Source organism: Oncorhynchus nerka, linkage group LG10 (genome assembly GCF_034236695.1).
Source record: "Oncorhynchus nerka isolate Pitt River linkage group LG10, Oner_Uvic_2.0, whole genome shotgun sequence".
Classification (NCBI taxonomy): domain Eukaryota; kingdom Metazoa; phylum Chordata; class Actinopteri; order Salmoniformes; family Salmonidae; genus Oncorhynchus; species Oncorhynchus nerka.
The window spans coordinates 53,576,266-53,600,166 of NC_088405.1; the positions used below are offsets into that span (position 1 = coordinate 53,576,266).

Here is a 23,901-nt window from a genome sequence, read left to right on the forward strand (position 1 = left end):
CCCTCAGTCCCCCAGGCTTTAACCTGCCCCACCACAACACTCCCGGTTAATACTGCTTCTGTAAGCCTCTTCTCTCTTGTCCCCCGCCCTCCAACCCCCACCCGGCCACTTCTCCATTGTTTCATTGTTTAGGCATCAACTCTGTGTGAGTGTGAAAGGACAGACAGAATAGATTTCCACCTAAACTGATGAGACGGCATTACTCCCCTTGTCTCCCCCCTCACCTCCCCTTTCCTCTCACCTGAGCAGCGGCTGTGTCCATCAGCTGGCTCATATCCGGACAGACAGCCACAGGAGGTAGTGGGCTGGCCCACCCACTGGCCGTCCTCTCCACAGAAGAGTTTGGGAGGGCGTGGCCGGGGCCCCTGCTGGGCGGCGTTGTCCACACACACCCCCTGGGCCTCCTGTACGAGGGTACGGGGCACGGTCTCAGGGAAGGAGGACAGGGAGCTGACCAGGGCGGGACACTTCTTGAAGAACACCCTGACAGACAGCAGGGCCATGCAGGCTCCCTGTGCCTGGAAGGCCAGGTAGAAGCCCCTCTTAGACAGAGGCCCCAGCCGCAGGGTCTTCACATTGAACTTACGCTCCCCGCCCTTCCTCAGCAGGAAGTCTGCTGCCACTGTGTCCACCTACAGGATGACAGGAGGGAGAGGCAGGCGGTCAACACAAACACAGGAAGTAATATCTCTACATGGTATCCAACATCCCAACAGCCTACTCACATTCCAGTGGATTCCATCCATAACGGGCGTGTATATCTGTGTATGTCGGTGTGTGGAGCAGCTGTGTGTGGAACCGAAATTGTTTTCCAAAACGTTTCGTTCTGAACAGAACCGTCATTTTTTTGCACTGTTCCGGCCAGAAAAATAAAGTTCTGAACCGGTTCGAGACCCAAAAGTACAGTTTAATATTCCTTTCCTTTTTAAACCTATGAAATCGTTTTTCATTTTATTTAGCTCGACATTAAATGACTTCCCCAATAAGCGCAGACAGAGTAACTGGCTATTGAGCGGGTAAGCGATTTCATCTGTATAGGAAAGTCGCTAAGAGCTAATTGTATTTCGCCGTAACAACATGGTTTAATCATAACGAAAGGCAAACACACAAACTGTGCTGCCAGTCACAATGTAGGGCGTGAGATGCGACTGACATATTTTGCGGGTGAGGAGAGAGGATGGGGGAAGCTTGCCTTGCAGCGGCGGACATCTTGTCATGACATGCCTGATCTGAATTAGGCTCACAGAATTATATCTACGGAAGAGCGGCTTCTATGCAGGAACTTTGAGTGTCTTTGAACTTCCGAGTTGGTTTAAAGGTGGACCAGAGCTAACAAGCTTTGTGTTTTTTTTAGAGCAGCGCTAGAATTAAACACAATTCATAAATCCAATGTGAAACATGATAACTATAATATCCTTAACTGGCCTTGAAAAAGTTCATCCATTCCTTTAAACATCTCTCCCCAATTTCTGAATCATGCTTGTAATGTTGTCAGTAGGCTACAGTAACCTATGCTTCAGATGGGAGGGGCAGGTAACCTACGGTACACACACACACACACACACACACAAAAGATTTCCAGCTGGCAGGCAGGCAGACACTGGAATAGAGTGAGGGCTTTGCATAGGCGCTTTTTTTGCGATTTTCGTGGAACTGGGAAAAAAACCACATTATTAACCAGTTCCCATGCTTTAAAAAATAAAGTTTCTGTTCCGGAACAGTATAGATCACTTTTGTTTCTGATTCTGATTCTGTTCCTCAAATAATTTAGTTATTTTCCGGTTTTCGGTTCTGTTCCCTGACCCGGTTCCAACCCTTGGTGTGTATACCTTAGTGTAGAGGTTCTTCATCCATGAGGAATGTGTTGCTGAGTGTTGATGTGTGCGTGTGTGTGTATGTGTGTACACAATAGCTGTGTACCTTAGTATAGGGGTTCTCCATCCATGATGGGTGAGTGGGTGTAGCCTCGTCAGAGTCGGCCTGGTAGTAGTAAAGGTTGAAGGTCTCCTTGCAGCTGCGGTGGTGTGTGACACTGGACGAACACTCGATCATGGTGAAGCGCAGCTCCACGTACACCTGGGACGCTCCCCGCCGCTGGATCAGCCCGCTGCGCAGCCAATGGCTGGACAAGCCATCCGTCTGGCAGATCTGATTGGTCCTCACACTGTTGTTCTCCTCGTCCAGACCACTCACCTCCTCCCACTGGGGGGGGGGGGGAGAATATGTTTAGATAGCAAGCCCATCAATGACATTGTTATATTGTTATACAGTTGGCATACAGATTCTAAACTTATGAGGAATAAAGTGAGTTCAAAGGTAGGATCCAGTATCGGATGGACCTATTTCTACAGAGAGAGACAGAGAGCGAGAGCGAGAGCGAGAGAGAATACGTTTGGGGGTCCGTATACGCACCAGAGGGTTGTCACGGGAGTAGATGGTCCATCTGAGATCTGAAGTCTCGGTCCTGGTGTTCATCAGGACCTCTGTGAAGATGGACACGAGAAATGTGAGGACACACACCGCAGGGGAGGACACTTCACACACTTCAACAGCCGTCACCGAGATACACGGACAGACACACTTTCCCGGTGCTCACCGTGATCAACTGACTGAGGCAGTAGAACTGTGTCATTCAACTGGCTCTCGCTAAATGCTCCGCTTCAATGTAAAGAGGGAGGGAGAGGCGGTTGATAAATATATTCACTACAGAGAGAGGGAGCAACTGAGTCCTGAGCAAAATAGACCCTGCTCTCTTCCTCGCCTTTTAGCTCTGTTTAGCCCTCCCTCCCTCCCTCCCTGTCCTCCATGTTTGCGGTCAGTGTGCCATACAGGTCTGTCCTAAGGCCCCCCCCCTTGTTTCTAGCTAAAAAAAGAACCTGCTGAGAAACCTCTCTATTCTCAGGGGCAGAGGGTGGGGACATATGGACTAGCTGTGGGAACAAGGGGATATTCGAAATGCACATGTGCAACTCAATAGACACACGGATGCACGCGCACACAACAACACACACACACTGGTCTTGCGCATACACCTACGGCAACAACAACACCCCTCCAGCCGTGGTTACAAATGAATTAATTCTGCGTAATCTCCTGGAGTGTAGGCAGACTGCCAGGTCCCTAACAGCCAAGAACTGTTCTGCTATGATTGAGTAATTCAATACGGACTGGGGCCCGGAACTGGAACAATGCAGAAATGTCACAGGCAAGCGGAGCTGAAATGATTTCTTTTCCTGCGAAAATGCACCCCCCCAGACGTCCCTCGGTAGATTGGCTCTTTGCTGCATTGTGGTCCGCCCATGACTTATTGATGGAATGAGGTTTCCTTCCATCAGAATCTCAGTGGTGTGGTTTTAAGAGTCTGTCCGTCCCTAAGGGGTTTCCTTGCAGGGGTCCTTCTAAGAAGGGGTCAGGCTGTCTGCAGGTAAGATGGTCACATGACCATCCCCAGCCGTGCCCACATCATCTCCCCACTACCAGGCTTCCTTTGATCTATTAATACACGTCCTCGGTGTGCACAGATACTAACTTCTCTCTCTTCTGTCTTCTGTTCCTTCTCTCTCTCACCCCACCCCCCCCCCCCCCCCTGCCTCGTGAGGGAATTATTTCTATCTATCTTAGTGCACCCTACTCTCTGGCACAGTCTGCTTTTGGAAAGACAGAATGAAAGTTTTCTATCACTTGTGTGTTTTCTGGGTCAGCTGTGTTTAGAACAGAACAGCGCCACGCCATCAATAATTCTGATAGGCTGATATGAAACCTGCAGGTTTGACAGACTGTCATTTACACTGAGGCACATTTGATACAATGCGCCCTTTAACAGCCCCCCCTCCCCCTGTCTCTGACAAGCCAAACACTTCTCCCTCTCCCTCTATCCATATCGCTCACTCTCTCCATCTCCATTGACAGTCCCTGAGAGCCCTGACATCTCCCTCTCTCTCTCCCTCCTGTTTCCCCTCCGTATCTTTACCACTCTCTCTCTCCCATCCTTCCCTGGTAGTAGCAGGCTGCAGAGGGCTGATAAGCACAGTCCAACAGCCAGAATTAAGAAATCGACACCCATGGGGCAAGGAGAGGGGGAGATGAGGGGTTAAGGGGGAGCAGAGGGTCGCTCTCAGCTTCAGACAGGAGTGGAACAAGTGTAAACCCAATGGAGGAATGGGAAGGCATGGTGGTGAGGTGGAGATGGAGGAATGGGAAGGCATGGTGGTGAGGTGGAGATGGAGGAATGGGAAGGCATGGTGGTGAGGTGGAGATGGAGGAATGGGAAGGCATGGTGGTGAGGTGGAGACGGAGGAATGGGAAGGCATGGTGGTGAGGTGGAGACGGAGGAATGGGAACGCATGGTGGTGAGATGGAGATGGCGTGTTGAAGAAAACACAATCCCCCCCCGGTGTTTCCCCATTGTGTGTTCTGCCTCAAATTCACAGGAAACCAAATTACACAACGTCTTCATGGTGGTAACTGGTGTGCTACTATAAAATGGGAGTCACGCGCACACACACACACTGTGCCATCCCTAACCTGCTCCTACTGATGTCCTATGAGGATCGATCATAAGGAGCAGGGGAAACACAACTGTCAGCCCCCTCCAGGCACAGCCGGTTACGCCAGCCGGTTACGCCAGCCGGTTACGCCAGCCGGTTACGCCACGCCAGCCGGTTACGCCAGCCACGCCAGCCGGTTTACGCCAGCCGGTTACGCCAGCCGTGTGAGTATGAGGCGAGTGTGTGGTGAGTATGAGGTGTGTAATCACTGTTTACCACTGAACTATCATTATGTTTTATGAGACAGCATGCATGTGTCTGTCTGAGTGTTTTTCGACTCTGAGTGGACAAAACATTAGGAACACCTGCTCTTTCCATGACAGACTGACCAGGTGAATCCAGGGAAAGCTATGATCCAGTATTGATGTAATTTGTTAAATCCACTTCAAATCAGTGTAGATGAAGGGGAGGAGACGGGTTAAAGAAGGATTTTTAAGCCTTGAGACAATTGGACATGGATTGTGTATGTGTGCCAATCAGAGGGTGAATGGGTAAGACAAAATATTTAAGTGCCTTTGAACAGGGTATGGTAGTGGTGCCAGGTGCACCGGTTTGAGTGTATCAAGAACTGCAACGTTGCTGGTTTTTTCACACTCAACAGTTTCCCGTATGTATCAAGAATGGTCCACCACCCAAAGGAGATCCAGCCAACTTGACACAAATGTGTGAAGCATTGGAGTCAACATGGGCCAGGATCCCTGTGGAAAGCTTTCGACACCATGTGGTCCATGCCCTGACAAATTGAGGCTGTTCTGAGGGCAAAATGGGGGTGCAACTCAATATTAGGAAGGTGTTCCTAATGTTATGTTTACTCATTGTGTATGCATGCACAGACATGTAGTGCCGTGAGAGTACACTCTTAGAAAAAAAGGTGCTATCTAGAACCTCAAATGGTTCTTTGGCTGTCCCCATAGGAGAACCCCTTGAAGTAGGGCTGTCCCCGACAAAATAAAATCTTAGTCGACCAGGAGTTCATGTACTGTAGACACACCCTATGTTTGAATATAATCAACTACATGTAGGCTACTGAGCTTGTCTGATGCTTTAAGCACTGTGATTACAAATGAAGACTCACAAATTACTAAAGAGGGAACAAGAGATCAATATAGCCCAATCAGAAGGAGTAAACCTGTTCCGACCTTCCTCCTCCCGCTGCCTGCTACTGCTGACCTTTGCAGATTCTGCCATTACACTCCTAAAGTTGACGGGAACAGGCTACACCAGCAGTCGGCAACCTTTTCCATTTGGAGCGCCAAGTTATCGTACCATTTCTACTGATCGGCGTGACAGTTTAGATTTTCATATGCACATTTTTGTGGAACAGTTTCATTTCATTTCTAATAACTACATGTCTCAAAATCAATGTCTTGTGGTTCATCAAAATTGTATCGAAATGAAAATTATACAAAATCTAAAAACGACTTCTATTGCCATTGCCAACATAAACCAACAAATAAAAACATTGCAGCCTGCAGGAAGAAAATATCTTGATACAAAAACAAATAAATCACATTGGATATGCATGGCCTGTCTGCAAGAAACTTAAAACATTGTATCAACTTCTAACTTGGTCGGGCCCAATCATGCTTGCAAACTTGCAACAATGTATAAATATTCTGGGCCCTCGGTTTCCTGCGCCAGCGAGCTCCAGACAAACAGACACAGCTGTAGACTATTTGCGCGAGGGATAAGAAGGAATCAGGTAGGCCTATTTTATGACATTTCCACCGGATCAGAGCATGACATATTTTCCCCCTTTCATGCTGACTGGTTATGGAAAGGGAGAGAGCTGGAAAAAAAACTGTCAAGTAGGCTATGTTGAGGAACTATTGTCATTCTCAATGGATGTAAAAACAGACTTTGTTTACTTGCTGTTTGAGGCGAGAGAAAAAAAATTAATGTGAGAAGCTCCATAGTGACGGTGAGTTAAGACAATCAGAAATACTATCAGATCCCCAAATGGCCAAATAAGCCTATATTTGCACGGAGGCCAGGTAGCCTAGGCCTATCTCTAAACCAAAACTTTTTTTCTCTTTTCTCACAAGTGTAGCATAGGTTGTGCGCTCTAAAAACAATGTGTCCACTCCGACAATGACAACAGTAAGACTGAAATAATAATATATTGAATGTATTAACAGAAATGACCGTAATCAAACAAACATTGTAGATTAGAAATTATGGGAATTAATGATAAATGTACTACTGGTGATACTGGTGTGCCACCCCCGTGGCCTCTGCAATGGGTTAGTCCACTGAGACAGGGGTGAATCAGACAGGTGTCTCACGTGCCATACATTTTTTTTTTAAATATACTTGCCACTGCTTGCCTTAAAAAAATCTTGGTCGACCAACAGCCTATCGACCAGTCAACTAAATGGGGTCAGCCCTACTTTGAAGAACACTTTTTGGTTGCAGATAGGACCCTTTTGGGTTCCATGTAGAACCCTTTCTATAGAGGATTCTAAATGGAACCCAAAAGGGTTCCCCTATGGGGACAGTTGAAGAGCCCTTTTGTACTTATTTTATTTGAATCCATTTTTCTCTGCAATTTCCAATTGGTAGTTACAGTCTTGTCCCATCACTGCAACTCCCGTATGGACTCAGGAGAGGCAAAGGTTGAGAGCCATGCGTCCTCCGTGCGTCCTCTGAATCTCCGAACCTCAGAATCAATCGCTTAACCCAGAAGCCAGCGCACCAATGTGTCGGGGGAAACACCATACAACTGGCGACTGCGGTCAGCTTGCAAGTGCCCGGCCAGCCACAGGGAGTCGCTAGAGCGCAATGGGACAAGGGCATCCCGGTTGGCCAAACCCTCCCCTAACCCGGACGAAACTGGGCCAATTGTACACTGTACCGCCAGGCCTTGAAGAACCCTTTTAGAAAAAACATGAGTGTACAGGCCACCCAACAGTAAATGGAGGTTATCATTGAGATGGGGCTGACTGAACACACACACACACACAGTCAGGCAGCCTGCTGCTTTTTGCAGACCAGCAGGTCTTAGACCCCTGCCTAAGAGTGTTCCATATAAGCTGGTGCCATCCTTCTTCCTGGCCTTACACCACCCCAGAGAGCAGGGCCTGGCGGTACAGTAGTCTAGGATTCCTACTACCAGCTCTGTCCCCGTAGGCTCCGACCCCATCCAATCCACATAGCAGGTGAATAAACCCAAATGCCTCTGCTCTTTACATAAGTGACCTTGAATATGATAGCATGACTCCATCGAGTTGGAACACAAACCCTCTCTTTAATCACAGACCGACTTCTTCACTTTCTTCTCTACCTCTCCGCTACTTGCCCTTCCGCTCTCTTGCTTTTTCCTCCCTCTCTTTCCCCTCCAGTGGCTCTGGAGTGTGATAGGGAAATTATAGGCCTGTGAGCCTTCGCCCTGCATCGACTACAATTAGACCCCCGCTTTAATTAAGGAAACTCAGAGTGCCAATTACCCCCTACACGCCTAGAGAGAGGGAGAGATAGAGTAGGAAAGAGAGACGGGAAGAGGAACAGCAAAAAGGGGAGGGTAGCTGAGAAGGAGAGGGAGAGAACAGAGACTCAGGTTAGGGTAGGATGGGAGAACATGCGGAGGGGAGAGAGGGAAAGAGCAAGAAAAACAGAGGGCGAGCGGAGAGAAGAGTGGGGAGAAGGGCGGGGTGAAGAGTGGGGAGTGGGGAGAAGAGTGGGGAGAAGGGCTGGGTGAAGAGTGGGGAGAAGGGCGGGGAGAAGAGTGGGGAGAAGGGTGGGGAGAAGGGCGGGGAGAAGAGTGGGGAGAAGGGTGGGGAGAAGAGTGGGGAGAAGGGGGAGAAGGGGAGAAGAGTGGGGAGAAGAGTGGGGAGAAGGGGTGGGGGGAGAAGAGTGGGGAGAAGGGTGGGGAGAAGGGTGGGGAGAAGGGCGGGGTGAAGAGAGAAGGGGGGAGAAGAGTGGGGTGAAGAGTGGGGAGAAGGGCGGGGGAGAAGAGTGGGGAGAAGGGCGGGGTGAAGAGTGGGGAGAAGAGTGGGGAGAAGGGCGGGGAGAAGGGCGGGGAGAAGAGTGGGGAGAAGGGCGGGAGAAGGGCGGGGGAGAAGAGTGGGGAGAAGGGCGGGGAGAAGGTGGGGAGAAGGGCGGGGAGAAGGGCGGGGGAAGAAGAGTGGGGAGAAGGGCGGGGAGAAGGGTGGGAGAAGAGTGGGGAGAAGAGTGGGGAGAAGGGTGGGGAGAAGAGGGCGGGGAGAAGAGTGGGGAGAAGGGCGGGAGAAGAGTGGGGAGAAGAGCGGGGAGAAGGGTGGGGGAAGGGAAGAAGGGTGGGGAGAAGGGCGGGAGAAGGGTGGGGAGAAGAGTGGGGAGAAGAGTGGGGAGAAGGGTGGGAAGAAGGGTGGGGAGAAGGGTGGGCGGGGAGAGTGTTGGAGAAGGGTGGGGAGAAGAGTGGGGAGAAGGGTGGGGAGAAGGGTGGGCGGGAGAGTGTTGGACAGGGCTGACCTGGGGTAAGCAGTTATGAGACAGCTGGGAGGGAGAGAGAGATAGAAACAGATGAAGGGAGAAAGGGAGAGAAGAAAAGAGACTAGTGGAAGCTTATCAGGGCATTTTGCCACTAAGACACCGCCTTCCACTATTCATGTGCATGTGAGCATGAGTGTGTGTGTGTTTGTGCAGCCCGGCAGTTCTTAGAGTGTGTGTGTTTGTGTGTTTGACATGGAGTTGAGCCTGTGAGATTAAGTCTCCCCCTCTCTTCTAATCCCACTCCCCTCCTCCCTGTTTCCTGCTTCTCTCCTGGTCTGGAGGGAGCTGAGGAGTGATGGACTGGCCACTGATATCCTCACACTGCATTCAGCAGACCTACTGGAGTGAGAGGCCCTCTGAGGAAACATTACACTTCACTCTCCGCTCTTTATAATAAGGGCCCCGTTATGATAGCGCATGGACCTGTGTGTGTTTGAGAGAGAGGTGCATCTATGTCACTGAGTGAACAAAACATTAGGAACACCTTTTCCGTGACAAACTCACCAGGTGAAAGCTATGATCCCTTATTGATGTCATCTGTTAAACCTCTTCGATGAGCGTAGATGAAGGGGAGGAAACCAGTTAAAGAAGGATTTTTAAGCCTTGAGACAATTGAGACATGGATTGCGTATGTGTGCCATTCAGAGGGTGAACGGGCAAGACAAAAGATTTAAGTCCCTTTAACCGGGTATGGTAGTAGGTGCCAGGCACACCGGTTTGACTGTGTCAAGAACTGCAACGCTGCTGGGTTTTTCACGCTCAACAGTTTCCTGTGTCTATCAAGAATGGTCCACCACCCAAAGGGCACAACTATGGGAAGCTTTGGAGTCAACATGGGCCAGCATCCCTGTTGAACGCTTTGACACATTGTAAAGTCCATACCCTGACAAATTGAGGCTGTTCTGAGGGGAAAGGGGAGTTCAGCTCAATGTTAGGACGATGTACCTAATGTTTTGTACACTCAGTGTATATACTGTAAATATAGATAGATAGATAGATAGATAGATAGATAGATAGATAGAGAGAGAGAGAGAGAAAGAGAAAGAGAACAGAGTGAGGAAAGAAAGTGAGAATGAGGGTGTTAATGTCAGACTCCTAGTTGGATGTAATCCTCTTCAGGGATGCATGCCAAACAGGCTGGTCCAGGCAGGAAGATACTAGTGTCCCTGTGCTCTCCTTCCCTCCCAGGCCACAACCCGATCCAGTGACTGTCGGGAGCAGGCTGCTGGCTATTAGAACTGGACAGGGTCACTTTTCTGTGTGGGTATGATTGTGTATGCAGCCAGAGTTAAATAACACAGTTGGGAACCAAAATGGCTGACCATAGCAGTGGGGATTAAGTGTCTTAAACCTACCCTCCGAGTCTGGTATTCATTTTGGCTCCGAAATGTGCAGGCTCCAATTGACTCAATCCTCTGAATTGTTGGTGTAAAATACGGTGGCTGAAATTCCTGTGCCACAGCAGTAGATACAGAAGTAGAGACAGCAGCATTTCCACGCAACAGACTGCGGTAGTTGTCTCCAGAATGTAGGGAAATATTACCACAACATTTCTGTCACGTTTCTTCAGCTAGCTAATTGCAGAGATTGTTTGGCAGTAGTAATGTTCTGGGTTTGTCTCTCCCTGGTTTGATTTGGAGTTATTCAGCTAATCTCACACCAAAGGGGGGGGGGGGGGGATCTGAAAGAGTCCGGTTGACTTCCCACATCTCCCTCCCTGGCTAACAAAAGACACTGAGCTATGGGTGAGATTCAACTCCATAAAAGCCTAAGTAAGAAGAGCTGGAGATGAACAAGAAAACTCGTTGAGTCTTCACCTCCATCCCTTAAGAGAGAAAAAGAGAACCACTGTGGAAGAGCTCGCTACAAGATCAAGTAACAATGGTGCAGTTAGTTGGCATGGGTTTTATCGGCATCTCAACTAAACCCGTGTCTGTGTCACTGTGTGTTTAGAACAAAGGGTTTAGGATAGAGTCAACCTCCAATGAAAAGGAGTCGTGTTCATTTGTAATTGTTCTGTTTTAATAACCGATAGGGACTCAACGGTAACAAGTGTGCCTGCGATAACTCTACGTTCATAAGAATTTACAAAGAGTTTATAAAGATAGTTCGCAAACTATCACCATGTGTTGAAAGGAAGCACACACTTTGGCTCTGGTACAGATCCGTTGTCAAATCCTGTATAACCTCCGTGCACTTTCAGCATGTTTACTGTCTGTTGTGTTTTCGTGGTTCTTTCTGTCTTTGTAATTCTGCCGTTCCGCCCACTACTCCCCCCCCCGGTCCCACGACTCAAGTCGCATCCATATAATTATCTCTGGACAGAAAATGTGTTTGCATGCATCTCCATGTCAGTCACACTGAGAGAGTCTCCCTCCCACTGAACACTGGGAAAAATACCAAAACAAAAGGTCAACTCTCTCACACGCACTTTCACAGACGCACTCAAATGTGCTCCGACGCAAAAAAAAGCACACGCATTCGACTGCGGAAAACAATAGGACCAACGTTTAGTGTCGGGGGGGCTCTCTCCAACGTCTGCATTCTTTAACATATCGAGTTTTTGGGGTCCCCTGTTGGTGACTGAAAAACCATTTCAGACTGTTACAACTGGATATGGTCCTTGTGACGTGAAACATGCAGACACACCACACAGGCTCTCGGTGACTAATCCGCGGTGGGAGGTGAACAGCTTGAAGCTGGAGGACAGTCACTCTGAATGGCAGCGCAGACTTAGGCTACATCAGCCATCCAAAGATCGGCACGTCCAAGCCCAGATTACAAGAGAATACTCGCCCTGCATGGGTCTCCTCTTTCATTCTGACTCATCCCCCTCGTTCTCCATTTCAGCAGCCAAGGAAAGCCAGACACATTGAGGGGGTACAGCTCAAAATCTTCCTTCCACTGTTCTTTGCTCTTAAAGGCTTAAGACATGGTGGAATTGAAGGGGAGGGGGGGCTTTGGAACAGATTTGGTAGGTTCCAAAGAGGGAAATAAGACAGAGATATCTGGTAGGACGATGGATGAAATGGTGAAACCAGTGTGAACACGTTGTGTACTCTCTCTCTCTGTCTGAGGAGCTGTGTGGTGGGACTGGAAGCCTGCTGCCTGCTGAGCCTCAGTGTTGTTACTGTATATAGGACAGATATTCTGGGGCTCGGGGGAATCTCAGCGAGCACACAGGCACGGGAAGTCCCTCTGTCTCCCAGCCAGGCGCTTCTGATTATCACCTACGACACACACTCAACACAGGCACACACCCTCTCGCTTTCTTGTCAGCCCTTTCTCATTTCTACTTGACTTGATAGCAGTCTCTCCCTCTCACCCACTGGCAGAAATTACTCACTCCATAAGTGTCATTCTCTGTCCCTGTCTTATTTGAAAGGATGTGGCCTCATTCCCTGTCCTCTGCTGCCGGTCCCCTCTCTAGTCGTCCCCATTGTGTCCCCTCTCACAGTGAGTGGTGTGTGGGTGGAGGTGCAGACGTGGGTCACCTGCCCTGCTTCTTGCCTGCCTGTCAGCGTGCCACTGACGTTGATGCATGGATTGGGGGCTGGTGGTGGTGAACTGGGGGGCTTTTTCTATCCCCTCATCAACCCGGAGTACCGTCCACCTGTCATATTTCCATATGCATCGCATCTCATTTGTGACTTAAGTAGTCTTGATAAGCCAACCCAGACCCACTCAGGAACCCATCTGTCTAGGCCGAGCCCAGCCAGCAGAGGCAACTTCATCAGGCCATGAGAGAGAGAGAGAGAGAGAGAGAGAGAGAGAGAGAGAGAGAGAGCTGCTGAAGAGTAGAGGGAAACTGGCCTGTACATTACAGCTGCACGACTCGGATGCCTGTTTAACTCTTCAAGGGGCTAATCGTGGGATTAAGCCACAGAGGATGATGGGCTGAGGGTGTCAGTGAGGGGGCAGGATTGCTTTAAATGCAAATCCCTTTCTTATAAAAATCAGTTCCATTTAATAGGATTTCGGGGGAAGAAATCCGCATTTCCGCGGCGGGGCAGACAGTGGTAAGTCCAGACTGCACTGCCTCGCTCACATAGCAGAGAGAGAGAGTCAACGGAAAGAGTAACAAAATAAAAGAGTGCAGGGGGGCGAGGCCCTAACTCTTTCACCTAGGGCCTCTTGCATTCGGAATAAAAACATTATTTTAGCGTTTGCTGGTTTTTGACATTGGGTTTATGGGTTGTGAAGCACAATGTCACTCAACACGCCACTCTATTCAAAGTATGAGAAAGAGTGAGGGAGAGAGACAGAGAGAGAAAGAGCGAGGGAGAGAGAGAGAGAAAGAAGCGTAGGTGGAGGAAATGAGAATGCAACAGAGAGAGGATGGGCCTTCAGAGTGGTGTCTTTTGGGGGGTTAGTTCATCTTGGAGGCTGATTGTGAAGGCTCGCCGGCTCACTGGGGTGGAAGTGTATTTTTTCTTCAAACTCTTCCCGACAAAGACCACTAAATATCTAATATACAATATGCACAGGGATCAGCCTTTGTTTAATCATTCACACACACACCCAACCACGCGCACGCACGCACGCACACACACACACACACACACACACACACACACACACTGTCTAATCTCAGAGGGTTTGGGGCCCTTTTGAGGATCTTACCCTGTGGACAGAATCCAATCTACCCCCCACGGACGCCAAGCTTAACTTGGCCAAATTAATCATCACCAGCATTGCCCTTTTTAATACCTTCACAGTCCTGCAGCCACCACATGGAGGTAACACTTCAAAGACCGTCCAATGCTGTGCGAATATGATTTGAAAAAGTAAATAAGGTGTTTAAGTGGAGTTTTTAAAAGATAAGGGAGAGGTCACATTCAACCTAACTCCCAGCGCTGCTTCTCTTTCTGCTCCATCTGTTGGGAGTTGAAAAGGGGAATTAGTGAACAGATGTTGGAGGTGGGTTCATGACATGAAAACGATACATTCTAGGCCTAGATCCTCAAAAACCCCTTCTCAATGGAAGTGAAGCAGGCCTACAGAGTAGCATACAGGCCAGGACGTGGAGTGAATCGGAATAGTTCAGACACCGACTGAGGGCAAAACCTCGAAGAATGGTGCTTAAAACGTCAATGACTCAACTAAAACACAATCGTGAATTGATTTTGCCGTTGCTGCGGCTAATTACAATGAAGTTGTAGTAGGCATACCCAACTAATCCCTTCAAGTCACCTGTAGACGCCATAGCCGTGCTCGGACGTTATCCACGCCTGTCAAACAGCGCCAGGTTAATTGTTTGTAGATAGCGGGGACCAGGTGTCTCCATTTCAGCATGTAATGTGGAACTAATCCGAGCCATGCCGTTCAGGGTTGATTGGTAGTGAGACACCGAGACACCGGGTGGATGCGGTCTAGAGGCATTGTGTGGCCAAACGTATGTGGACGCCACTTCAAATGAGTGGATTCGGGTAATTCAGTCAACACCCGTTGTCGAACAGGTGAATAAAATCGAGCGCACAGCCGTGCAATCTCCATAGGTGACAATTGGCAGTAGAATGGCCTTACTGAAGAGTTTCGTGACTTTCAATGTGGCACTGTCATAGGGTGGCACCTTTCCAACAAAGTCAGTTCGTAAAATTTCTGCCTCGCTAGAGCTGCCTTGGTCAGCTGTGAGCGCCGTTATTATGAAGTGGAAACACCTAGGAGCAACTACGGCACAGCCGCGAAGTGGTAGGCCACACAAGCTCACAGAACGGGGAAGCTGAGTGCTGAAGCGTATAAAAACCGCCTGTTCTCGATTGCAACACTCACAACAGAGTTCCAAACTGCCTCTGGAAGCAATGTCAGCACAATAACTGTTCGTTGGGAGCTTTAACTGGGTTTCCATGGCTGAGCAGCCCCACACATGCCTAAGATCACCATGCTTAATGCCAAGCATCGACTAGAGTGGCTTAAAGCTTGTCGCCATTGGACTCCGGTGCAGTGAAAACACCTTCTCGGGAGTGATGAATCATGCTTCGCTATCTGGCAGTCCGACTGACAAATCTGGGTTTGGTGGATGCCAGGTGAACTCTACCTGCCCGAATGCATAGTACCAACTGTAAAGTTTGGTGGAGGAAGAATAATGGACTGAGGCTGTTTTTCCATGGTTCAGGCTAGGCCCCTTAGCTCCAAATCTTAATGCTACAGCATACAATGACATTCTAGACGATTCTGTGCTTCCAACTTTGTGGCAACAGTTTGGGGAAGGCCCTTTCCTGTGTCAGCATGACAACTCCCCTGTGCACAAAGCGAGGTCCATACAGAAATGGTGTGTTGAGATCGGTGTGGAAGAACTTGACTGGCCTGTACAGAGCCCTGACCTCAACCCCATCGAACACCTTTGGGATGAATTGGAACGCCGGCTTCGAGCCAGGCCTAATCGCTTAACATCAGTGCCCGACCTCACTAATGCTCGTGGCTGAATCGTAGCAAGTCACCACAGCAATGTTCCAACATCTAGTAGAGTGTGGAGGTTGTTATAGCAGCAAAGGGGGGACCAACTCCATATTAATACCCATGATTTTGGAAGGAGACGTTCGACAAGCAGGTGTCCACATACTTTTAGCCATGTGGTGTATGTTTCCACAAAGACCATTTCTGTGCTGTTCCGCACCTTTCCAGAACACATACATAAATCCACACACACACACACACACACAGCTAATTCATTATCACCTTAGTATCTTAAATGAATCCAGGTATTTATGTTGTCTTGGGCTGTTTTTAAAGTGCCTATGTACAGACACTTGCATAGGCTCTTGTGCAGGCCAGTCAAGTTAATCTTCATTAACGGGAAAAGTCTCATTGCAATAGTTAGACAGTGGAAGGTGATGATTCTCTATGCAAAGACAACATAATGTACAGTAAACATAGTTCACGTAGGAGTGTAGGATTGATGAACCTCTTCACGATAATTGTCAACTAGCATGTTACATTGCCATGTGCGGCTGTTACAATGTAACGGTGCTGTTGTGACAATGTAGCCACAATCTGAAGGCAAAATGGGCCTTAATCATATTTTCAATAACCTATTATTAGGTAGCCTAATAACCCCACTGTACACTGTTTGTCGATAATAAGCATGATGACAGAACATGAAACAGCCTTGTTATATTTGAGAACATTGTACAGGAGGTAGTCCAACCTACCTTCCTCTGCGGTCGACAGAAGCACACATTCCAGCAGGACCAGCCAAAGTGGGGCAATGCGACTGGATATGAAATTCATAATGGCATACAGATTATCCGTAATATAAACGAACTCCTTCAGTTGTGTTGGTAAAAAAAAAAACAACGTGTAACTGGGAATTCAGTGGCAGCGTCAGCTGGACCGTGTACCCATTGGCCGCAACACCGACCACATCTGACACGGACCACAGTTCAAACACCAGTTTCACTGGAAATGAGTCATTCAAAAATGTGGTCACAGCATTTCAAGGAAAACCTTGCTTTTTGACGGTTGCCAAGTCAATATCTCATGGAATAAGTCGATAAAAAAAAAAAATCAACCACCAGTTTCTTTAAAAATCGAGCATAGTCAATCAAATATCAACTTTCATATGAGGGAAAACTTTGCTTTATAGTGCTATAGAATATTGTATAGCTTGGCTATACAATTATATAGCACCGTTGTCCTTTGTCTTCTCTGTCATGTTCAAAAAGGGGACGCATGTATGTGAAACTTCTCGTATCCTTGGGATGTATTCGGTCCACTCTTTGTCCGCCAGCCCTCTTACTTCTCCCAAATGTCCTCTCAATTCGATGTCTAGACTCCGGAATTAAAGCACTTGAAAACCCCCTCAATTCTCAACATGAACGAAAATAATGTTACTGCTGCGTTTTGTTCGTTTCGGTAGCCTAAATTTCTTTCCAAACGACCAGAACAATAATTGTATGAATTTTTTTTCCCTAAAAAAAATGTAGTCGATTGGTCGGGAACAACTGCGTGTCTCGTTGCCACTGCCTGTACGTTTCCAGTGATGTGGAATGATTGACAAATTAGAGAGTTTAAAGATTAATATTTTTTTTTAACGATAAATCACTTTCAGGTAATAATAAGCAGAAAACAAAAAGTTATGGACTTATCCGCCGTCCACTCGCAGTCGTCTCACTGGGGATGTTTCACCACACACAATCAGAGTCGAAAAGCACTAACCTCCACTGACTGCATTACGCCCCGCCTTCACGCACACATTTTCGGCCAATCATAGGTCAATTTGAGCTGTCAGTCAAATAGGAATATGCAAATCAATGTATGCATTCACTCGACCCCTACTTTTGTGATATTTTTTTGCGATCTTGTATCTTGTATCTTGTTGAGAGTTTCTGTAGCCTAAATAACGGGAGTGATATTGCTCATACCAAAGTGTTATCGTGTTTCATTCACGATACACACATTGAAATAGCCTACAGGTTTTTGAGATGTGGAGATCATATTACAATGCTCTATTTTATGGTCTTAAATTTCATCCCAGTCTGCTCTGCAAGCATACAATATATGTAGGCTACTTACTACAATCTATTTGGAGAAGAAACCAGCAGACTTGTGTCTGGTTTCATGTCATTCCCATGCAAATAAATGCACTCTCAATTCAGGGTCGCACTTTGTGTATTGGCCTGTTATTTCCTCGGCAGTGACTTCATGAAAGTGAAGGAGCGGTTTGTCCTTTTCTTACGTAAATTATCTGGAAAACCGGTGGAAAACAATTAGTAGCAGTGAAAGAATGTCACTCTCAGCTGAGAACAAGAACGCGTTGAGAATTAAAAATAATGCTTATTACGATATACAGTACATTTTATAATTATATTATATGATATACTTATATTATGGTATAGTCCGCAAGTCAGAAAACCGACATTTCTGGTGTTAGACCTAAGTGATGTTTTATTAATTTCTTTAGGGTGTGTGTGACTTAATGGCCTACAAATCTTTTTCACACCCCACATTTAGCGCATACTATGCTCACATCACCATGCTGTGTTTTCATGTGTTGCTGCCAGGCTATGTTGTCTTAGGTCTCTCTTTATGTAGTGTTGTGGTGTCTCTCTTGTCGTGATGCGCGTCTTGTCCAATATTTGTATTTAATTTTTAATCCCAGCCCCAGTCCCCGCAGGAGGCATTTTGCCTTTTAGTAGGCCGTCATTGTAAATAATAATTTGTTCCCAACTGACTTGCCTAGTTAAATAAAGGTTAAATAATAAAAATAAAAAAACATCAGGTAAGCATTTCTACTCGAGATATTAGGCGACATAAATCTCCTTCTCCTACACAGAAACTGCTGTAACATAAATTAATGTATCCTACATTGCTGAATGTGATAATCCGTTTAAAATAACAAGATAATTATAATCAAGGGTTTTGAATTGAGCTATTTGCACGAAAAGATCCCTTTGACCGACACTTATATGTCACAGATTCAGAATATGAGCAGTATGCACAGAAGACACACAACCAATACCAAAACCATACCCGTACACCCATTGTGCAGGTGGTGTAGGCAGCTGTGTGTTGCAGTGAGAGGTTTTTGAGTCCAAGGTGGCCCCCCAAAAAAGTCTGGTCCATGGGTAACTGGGTCAGATGAAGGTTAAATGGGGTCAGGTCTAACTGGGCTTAATCCAGGGCGCTATCCTGTGGCACATACACTCCTGGACACGATCCATTCACACACTACACAATACTACAGCAGCAGTACACACCGCTGACTTTCACTCTGTCGATGTGAATCAAAGGCAGACGTGGGTGGGAACAAGGCTGGATCAGCAAGTTTCTCAGAGACGGTACGCGTCCACAGCGGGCCATAAACCCCATGTTCCCTTACACATATGCTAACAGCTCTGAGGGTGTTGGGCGAGACTTCCGGGGCTTCCCTCTCTGGGCTGAGACAGAGACATGGCGGAGGTGAGAACAGTGGGAACCAGAAAGAGAAGAAGAAGAAAAAACGAATGAAAGAAACACACCGCGTGAAGAGCTGAGACTCACACCGTGCCACAGAGGTGTGAAGTCGGCGGTGGTTCGGCGTCAGTGTGTGTGAAAGGGGGGAGGGGTGAAGGGGGGGCTATGAACAGGCTACTGTTCTGCCATGGCCTCAGGACATCTGATGCTACTGTTACATCCCGGACCAAAACCCTTCCATCCTCTATCCCCCCCCAGACAGTGGAGCAGGTGTGAGGTAGCAATGACCCACGGCTTTTCTCTGCTTCTGATACGCAAACACAACATTTAGCCTTCCCATCCATAATACCGATGACTGATTTACAACTGCACAGTCACCGCAATTACCCCCAAAGCCGCTCAGCTGCAGTCTTCCTCAGCCCCTCTCCTCCCGCCGTGATCACTTCACGTCACCCATCTTTAATTGGGATATCGAAATGAAAACAACATGAAAGTAGGGGGGTTGTCATGGTAACCACGGAGGGTAGAAAGGCGAGGGGAGGGTGCTAAGTTGTGCTGTGGAATGCAGGATTTAAATAATAACGCAGACACAAAATAATTCATTATGCAAAAGAGAGGGGCAGGGAGGGGGTTGGGGATGAGAGAGGAGGAGGAGAGGATAAGGACACAGGAGACACAGGAAGTGAGAGTAAGGGAGAGGATGGGAGATGGGCATGAGGGAAAGAGAGAGAGAGTGTGTGTGTGTGTGTGTGAGAGAGATGGAGGGGAGAGAGAGAGAGCTGTGAAAGAACTGCTTTCATGGCTCATGGGCATAGTCTCATGTTTAGCCCCCCACCCCCCACTTCAACCCCTCCCTTACCTTTAGCCCCTCACATCGTAAAAACAGCCCACCCCAAACCAAACCCATATATCCAAACACCAGCACTCTTTCAAATCGGCTCCATAATCCCATACCTCATGCCTGTATCCCTAGTTCAGTGACAGCCTAGCCATACACCTGGTTACTTACAGGGAGACAACCCAGGTATGCCTGTGAAAGGATGATGATAATGGTGTTGTTCTACAATCTTATGTAATCCATTCAACAGAGACATATGTCTGTAGTGCTGGGATTTCAAATCTCATTGGGATAACAGCTAACCATAGAGCTGACCCAGTTCTGACCAGAGATAATGTGCTCATGAATGAAACGGTAATGGAATGCTTGTGACCCGAAGTGTTGAGCCACGGTGAGAAACGTGTGGATGACACAAAGACTGTACACACCACGAGTGTAAGGTGGAACATCAGCACAGAGCGCAAATGGAGGATCCTGCCAGGCAGCACACACACACACACAACGGAAGAAGCTGAATAGCTAGAATTCACCACAGAGAGTGAAACTAAAAGACTGTAGGAACAGGTAATATTACTGGTTTTGTGAAGTGTCTCCTGCATATCAAATGGGCAGATCTGTAGTGGGTTAGATATGCTTATGGTAACTGGCCTCTCAGACTGATCCTAATCACACTTGGGGAGACAATATGGTGTGATTCTTTCTTCTCATGCCCTATTAGTCACACCAAGTGCACACCCGCAGCTACACAGGCAACACACACACACACCTAATGGACTGGTTATATAGTGATTTTCCAATGCTCAAAGTGCTTGACATTGTAAGTGGGACTGGTTATATAGTGATTTTCCAATGCTCAAAGTGCTTGACATTGTAAGCGGGGGAGAGGAGGGGGGGAGGGGGCTCACCTCATCCTCTCACACAATTTAGTGCCATGCCTTCTGTCTTCACTGAACACACACACACACACACACACCTCTAAATCTCAGGCTCACAGAGGAAGCATCTTTGTTGTGTGATTTCCTAAAGGGAAAAGGGTGGTCCCCTAGGTGTCAGCAGAGTGAGGAGGGAGTGAGAGAGAGAGAGAAGGGGGGGGGGAACATGGAGAGACAGAGAAAAAAATGAAAGAGAAAAACAAAAAACAATACATTTGGGAAAACAAGAAACACACAAAAACAAAAGAAAGGAGAGCCAAAAATAAAAGATTGCAGTAGGTGAAACTGGAGACTGCGGAGAAGTATACAATAATGGTATACGAGTGCCCCCTAAAGGACAAAATGTTCTGGTCATTTCCCTCCTCCCAGGATGAGGACCAACCTTACCTGCATGGTTAGTTCCTGGCTTGTTCCCAAAACACAACATGAAACAGTCTCTGCAAAAACAAAATGGTGCCATGACACAATTTTTTTCTTCCAGAAAGCTTATTTTAATTAATTGTCTTGTCTTTATAGCTAATTTACAACAAGCGATTCACTTAAATGAAACATATTAGTTTGCTTGATATTGTCATTGTTAAATATCTTTTGCAAGATAAATAAATCATTTTTAAACACATATGTTCTGCATCAGTTGACCTCGATGTAATCTTATCATCAGTCTATTCAGTAAAAATGTATATATATTTTGTTTAGGAGTATCACACTATGATATGGATGTCTGAGACAGAGAATAAGAAATACATTTGATTTTTCAAATAAAGAAATTAATAACATACTATTATTCCATTCATGTAGAATGTGTGTGTGTGTGTGTGTGTGTGTGTGCACGCATGTGTGTGAGAGACCCACTCAAAGTGATGTGTTCCTGTGTATTAGAGGGGGTAGCAGGGCTGTGGGCTCAGGTACCAGTGCTGAGACTGATGGTTTCTCTAATGTCCAATTAGCAGTATGCATTGCAACAGCGTCCCACACACCTCTGTATTTACAACAGTTCTGGCCACTCCCCAAAAACGGACATTTCTTTGAATGAAGAAGAAAAAAATGATACAAATTAGAATGTACAGACTTCCAAGTGAATACAACTGAAACGGTGAGAGCACTTAATAATAAATAATCAATCCAAAACATTACCACTTTCCATCTCTCACGGGGGGGAAAAGCAAGTGAGCCCAAAAAAATCAAAGAACAATAAATATGAACGGTCACTTCCACCAGTAACTTCACCCTTTAAACGTCAAATCAAAAGTTCTAAACAAATGGTTAGAAATACAAACGAGTGTCTGTAAACCCCTGGAATCCAGATTTTATTTTGTCTTATTCTCACTCCCCCTATTAAAACCTGTGTTAATGCTGTCAGTGCAAACATAGTATTATACTTATATATCATACCTATAACGTATTATTGTATATCTTCGAAGACACCCAAACCCGGTCTCATTGCATATCATCATTACACTATTGCACCAAATCTCATGAGCCTGGAACGCACACACGCAAGCACACACATTTGCATACCCACCCATTCACATGCACAACCACCCACATACACATGCACACGCATACACACGCCACCTTACCCCATCCATAAGATTGGACTAGTGTATTATATAGCTACTGTACCTCAACTCAAAACACTCTAGCCACCGGAAGTGAGATGTGTAACTGGAGAAGATAATACACATGCTGCACTGAGGCTCAGTTATTTCTCAGTTATATCTCAGTTATTTCTCAGTTATATCTCAGTTATATCTCAGTTATTTCTCAGTTATATTATATCTCAGTTATATCTCAGTTATTTCTCAGTTATAGCTCAGTTATATCTCAGTTATAGCTCAGTTATATCTCAGTTATAACTCAGTTATATCTCAGTCATCTCAGTTATAGCTCAGATATTTCTCAGTTATATCTCAGTTATAGCTCAGTTATATCTCAGTTATATCGCAGTTATATCTCAGTTATATCTCATATATTTCTCAGTCATTTCTCAGTTATATCTTAGATATTTCTCAGTCATTTCTCAGTTATTTCTCAGATATATCTCAGTTATATCTCAGTTATTTCTCAGTTATATCTCAGTTATTTCTCAGTTATATCTCAGTTATATCTCCGTTATATCTCAGTTATATCTCAGTTATAACTCAGTTATATCTCAGTCATCTCAGTTATAGCTCAGATATTTCTCAGTTATAGCTCAGTTATATCTCAGTTATATCTCAGTTATATCTCAGTTATTTCTCAGTTATATCTCAGTTATATCTCAGTTATTTCTCAGTTATATCTCAGTTATATCTCAGTTATATCTCAGTTATATCTCAGTTATATCTCAGTTATAACTCAGTTATATCTCATTCATCTCAGTTATAGCTCAGATATATCTCAGTTATATCTCAGTTATATCTCATATATTTCTCAGTCATATCTCAGTTATATCTTAGATATGTCTCAGTCATATCTCAGTTATATTTCAGTTATATCTCAGTTATAGCTCAGTCATATCAGTTATATTTCAGTTATAGCTCAGATATATTGCAGTTATATCTCAGTTATATCTCAGGTATATCTCAGTCATATCTCAGATATTTCTCAGTCATATCTCAGTTATATCTCAGATATATCTGTTATAGCTCAGTTATATCTCAGTTATAGTTCAGATATATCTCAGTTACACCTCAGTTATATCTCAGTTATATCTCAGTTATATCTCAGATATATGTGTTATAGCTCAGTTATATCTCAGATATATGTGTTATAGCTCAGTCATATCTGTTATATCTCAGTTATAGCTCAGATATATTTCAGTTATAGCTCAGATATTTCTCAGTTATAGCTAATTTATATGTCAGTCATATCTCAGTTATATCTCAGTTATATCTCAGATATTTCTCAGTCATATCTCAGTTATATCTCAGATATTTCTCAGTTATATCTCAGTTATATCTCAGATATTTCTCAGTTATAGCTCAGATATATTGCAGTTATATCTCAGGTATATCTCATATATTTCTCAGTCATATCTCAGTTATATCTCAGATATTTCTCAGTCATATCTCAGTTATATCTCAGATATATGTGTTATAGCTCAGTCATATCTGTTATATCTCAGTTATAGCTCGGATATATTTCAGTTATATCTCAGATATATGTGTTATAGCTCAGTCATATCTGTTATATCTCAGTTATAGCTCAGATATATTTCAGTTATAGCTAATTTATATGT

At 45.9% G+C, this 23,901-nt stretch overlaps 2 protein-coding genes across 3 annotated transcripts in view; both read right to left on the reverse strand.

Moving 5' to 3' along the window:
• Positions 1–17,177, reverse strand: part of LOC115135587 (ephrin type-B receptor 4a-like) — a 35,846-nt gene extending 18,669 nt beyond the window's left edge. For both annotated transcript variants that reach the window (XM_065023570.1, XM_029670433.2), the window contains exons 1-4: positions 16,169–17,177; positions 2,413–2,483; positions 1,921–2,202; positions 242–632 (exon numbers count right to left, since the gene is read on the reverse strand). In XM_065023570.1, the coding sequence (XP_064879642.1) occupies positions 242–632; positions 1,921–2,202; positions 2,413–2,483; positions 16,169–16,247 (823 nt within the window). In that variant the 5' untranslated portion in view covers positions 16,248–17,177. The remainder of the gene's footprint in view (positions 1–241; positions 633–1,920; positions 2,203–2,412; positions 2,484–16,168) is intronic.
• Positions 17,178–22,461: 5,284 nt separating this feature from the next.
• The window catches only part of LOC115134938 (disks large homolog 4-like), a 62,269-nt gene continuing 60,829 nt past the window's right edge, over positions 22,462–23,901 (reverse strand). Inside the window, exon 22 of the mRNA XM_065023571.1 lies at positions 22,462–23,901. This exon is cut by the window's right edge and continues 1,799 nt beyond it. The gene's annotated coding sequence lies outside the window, so the exon portion shown is untranslated.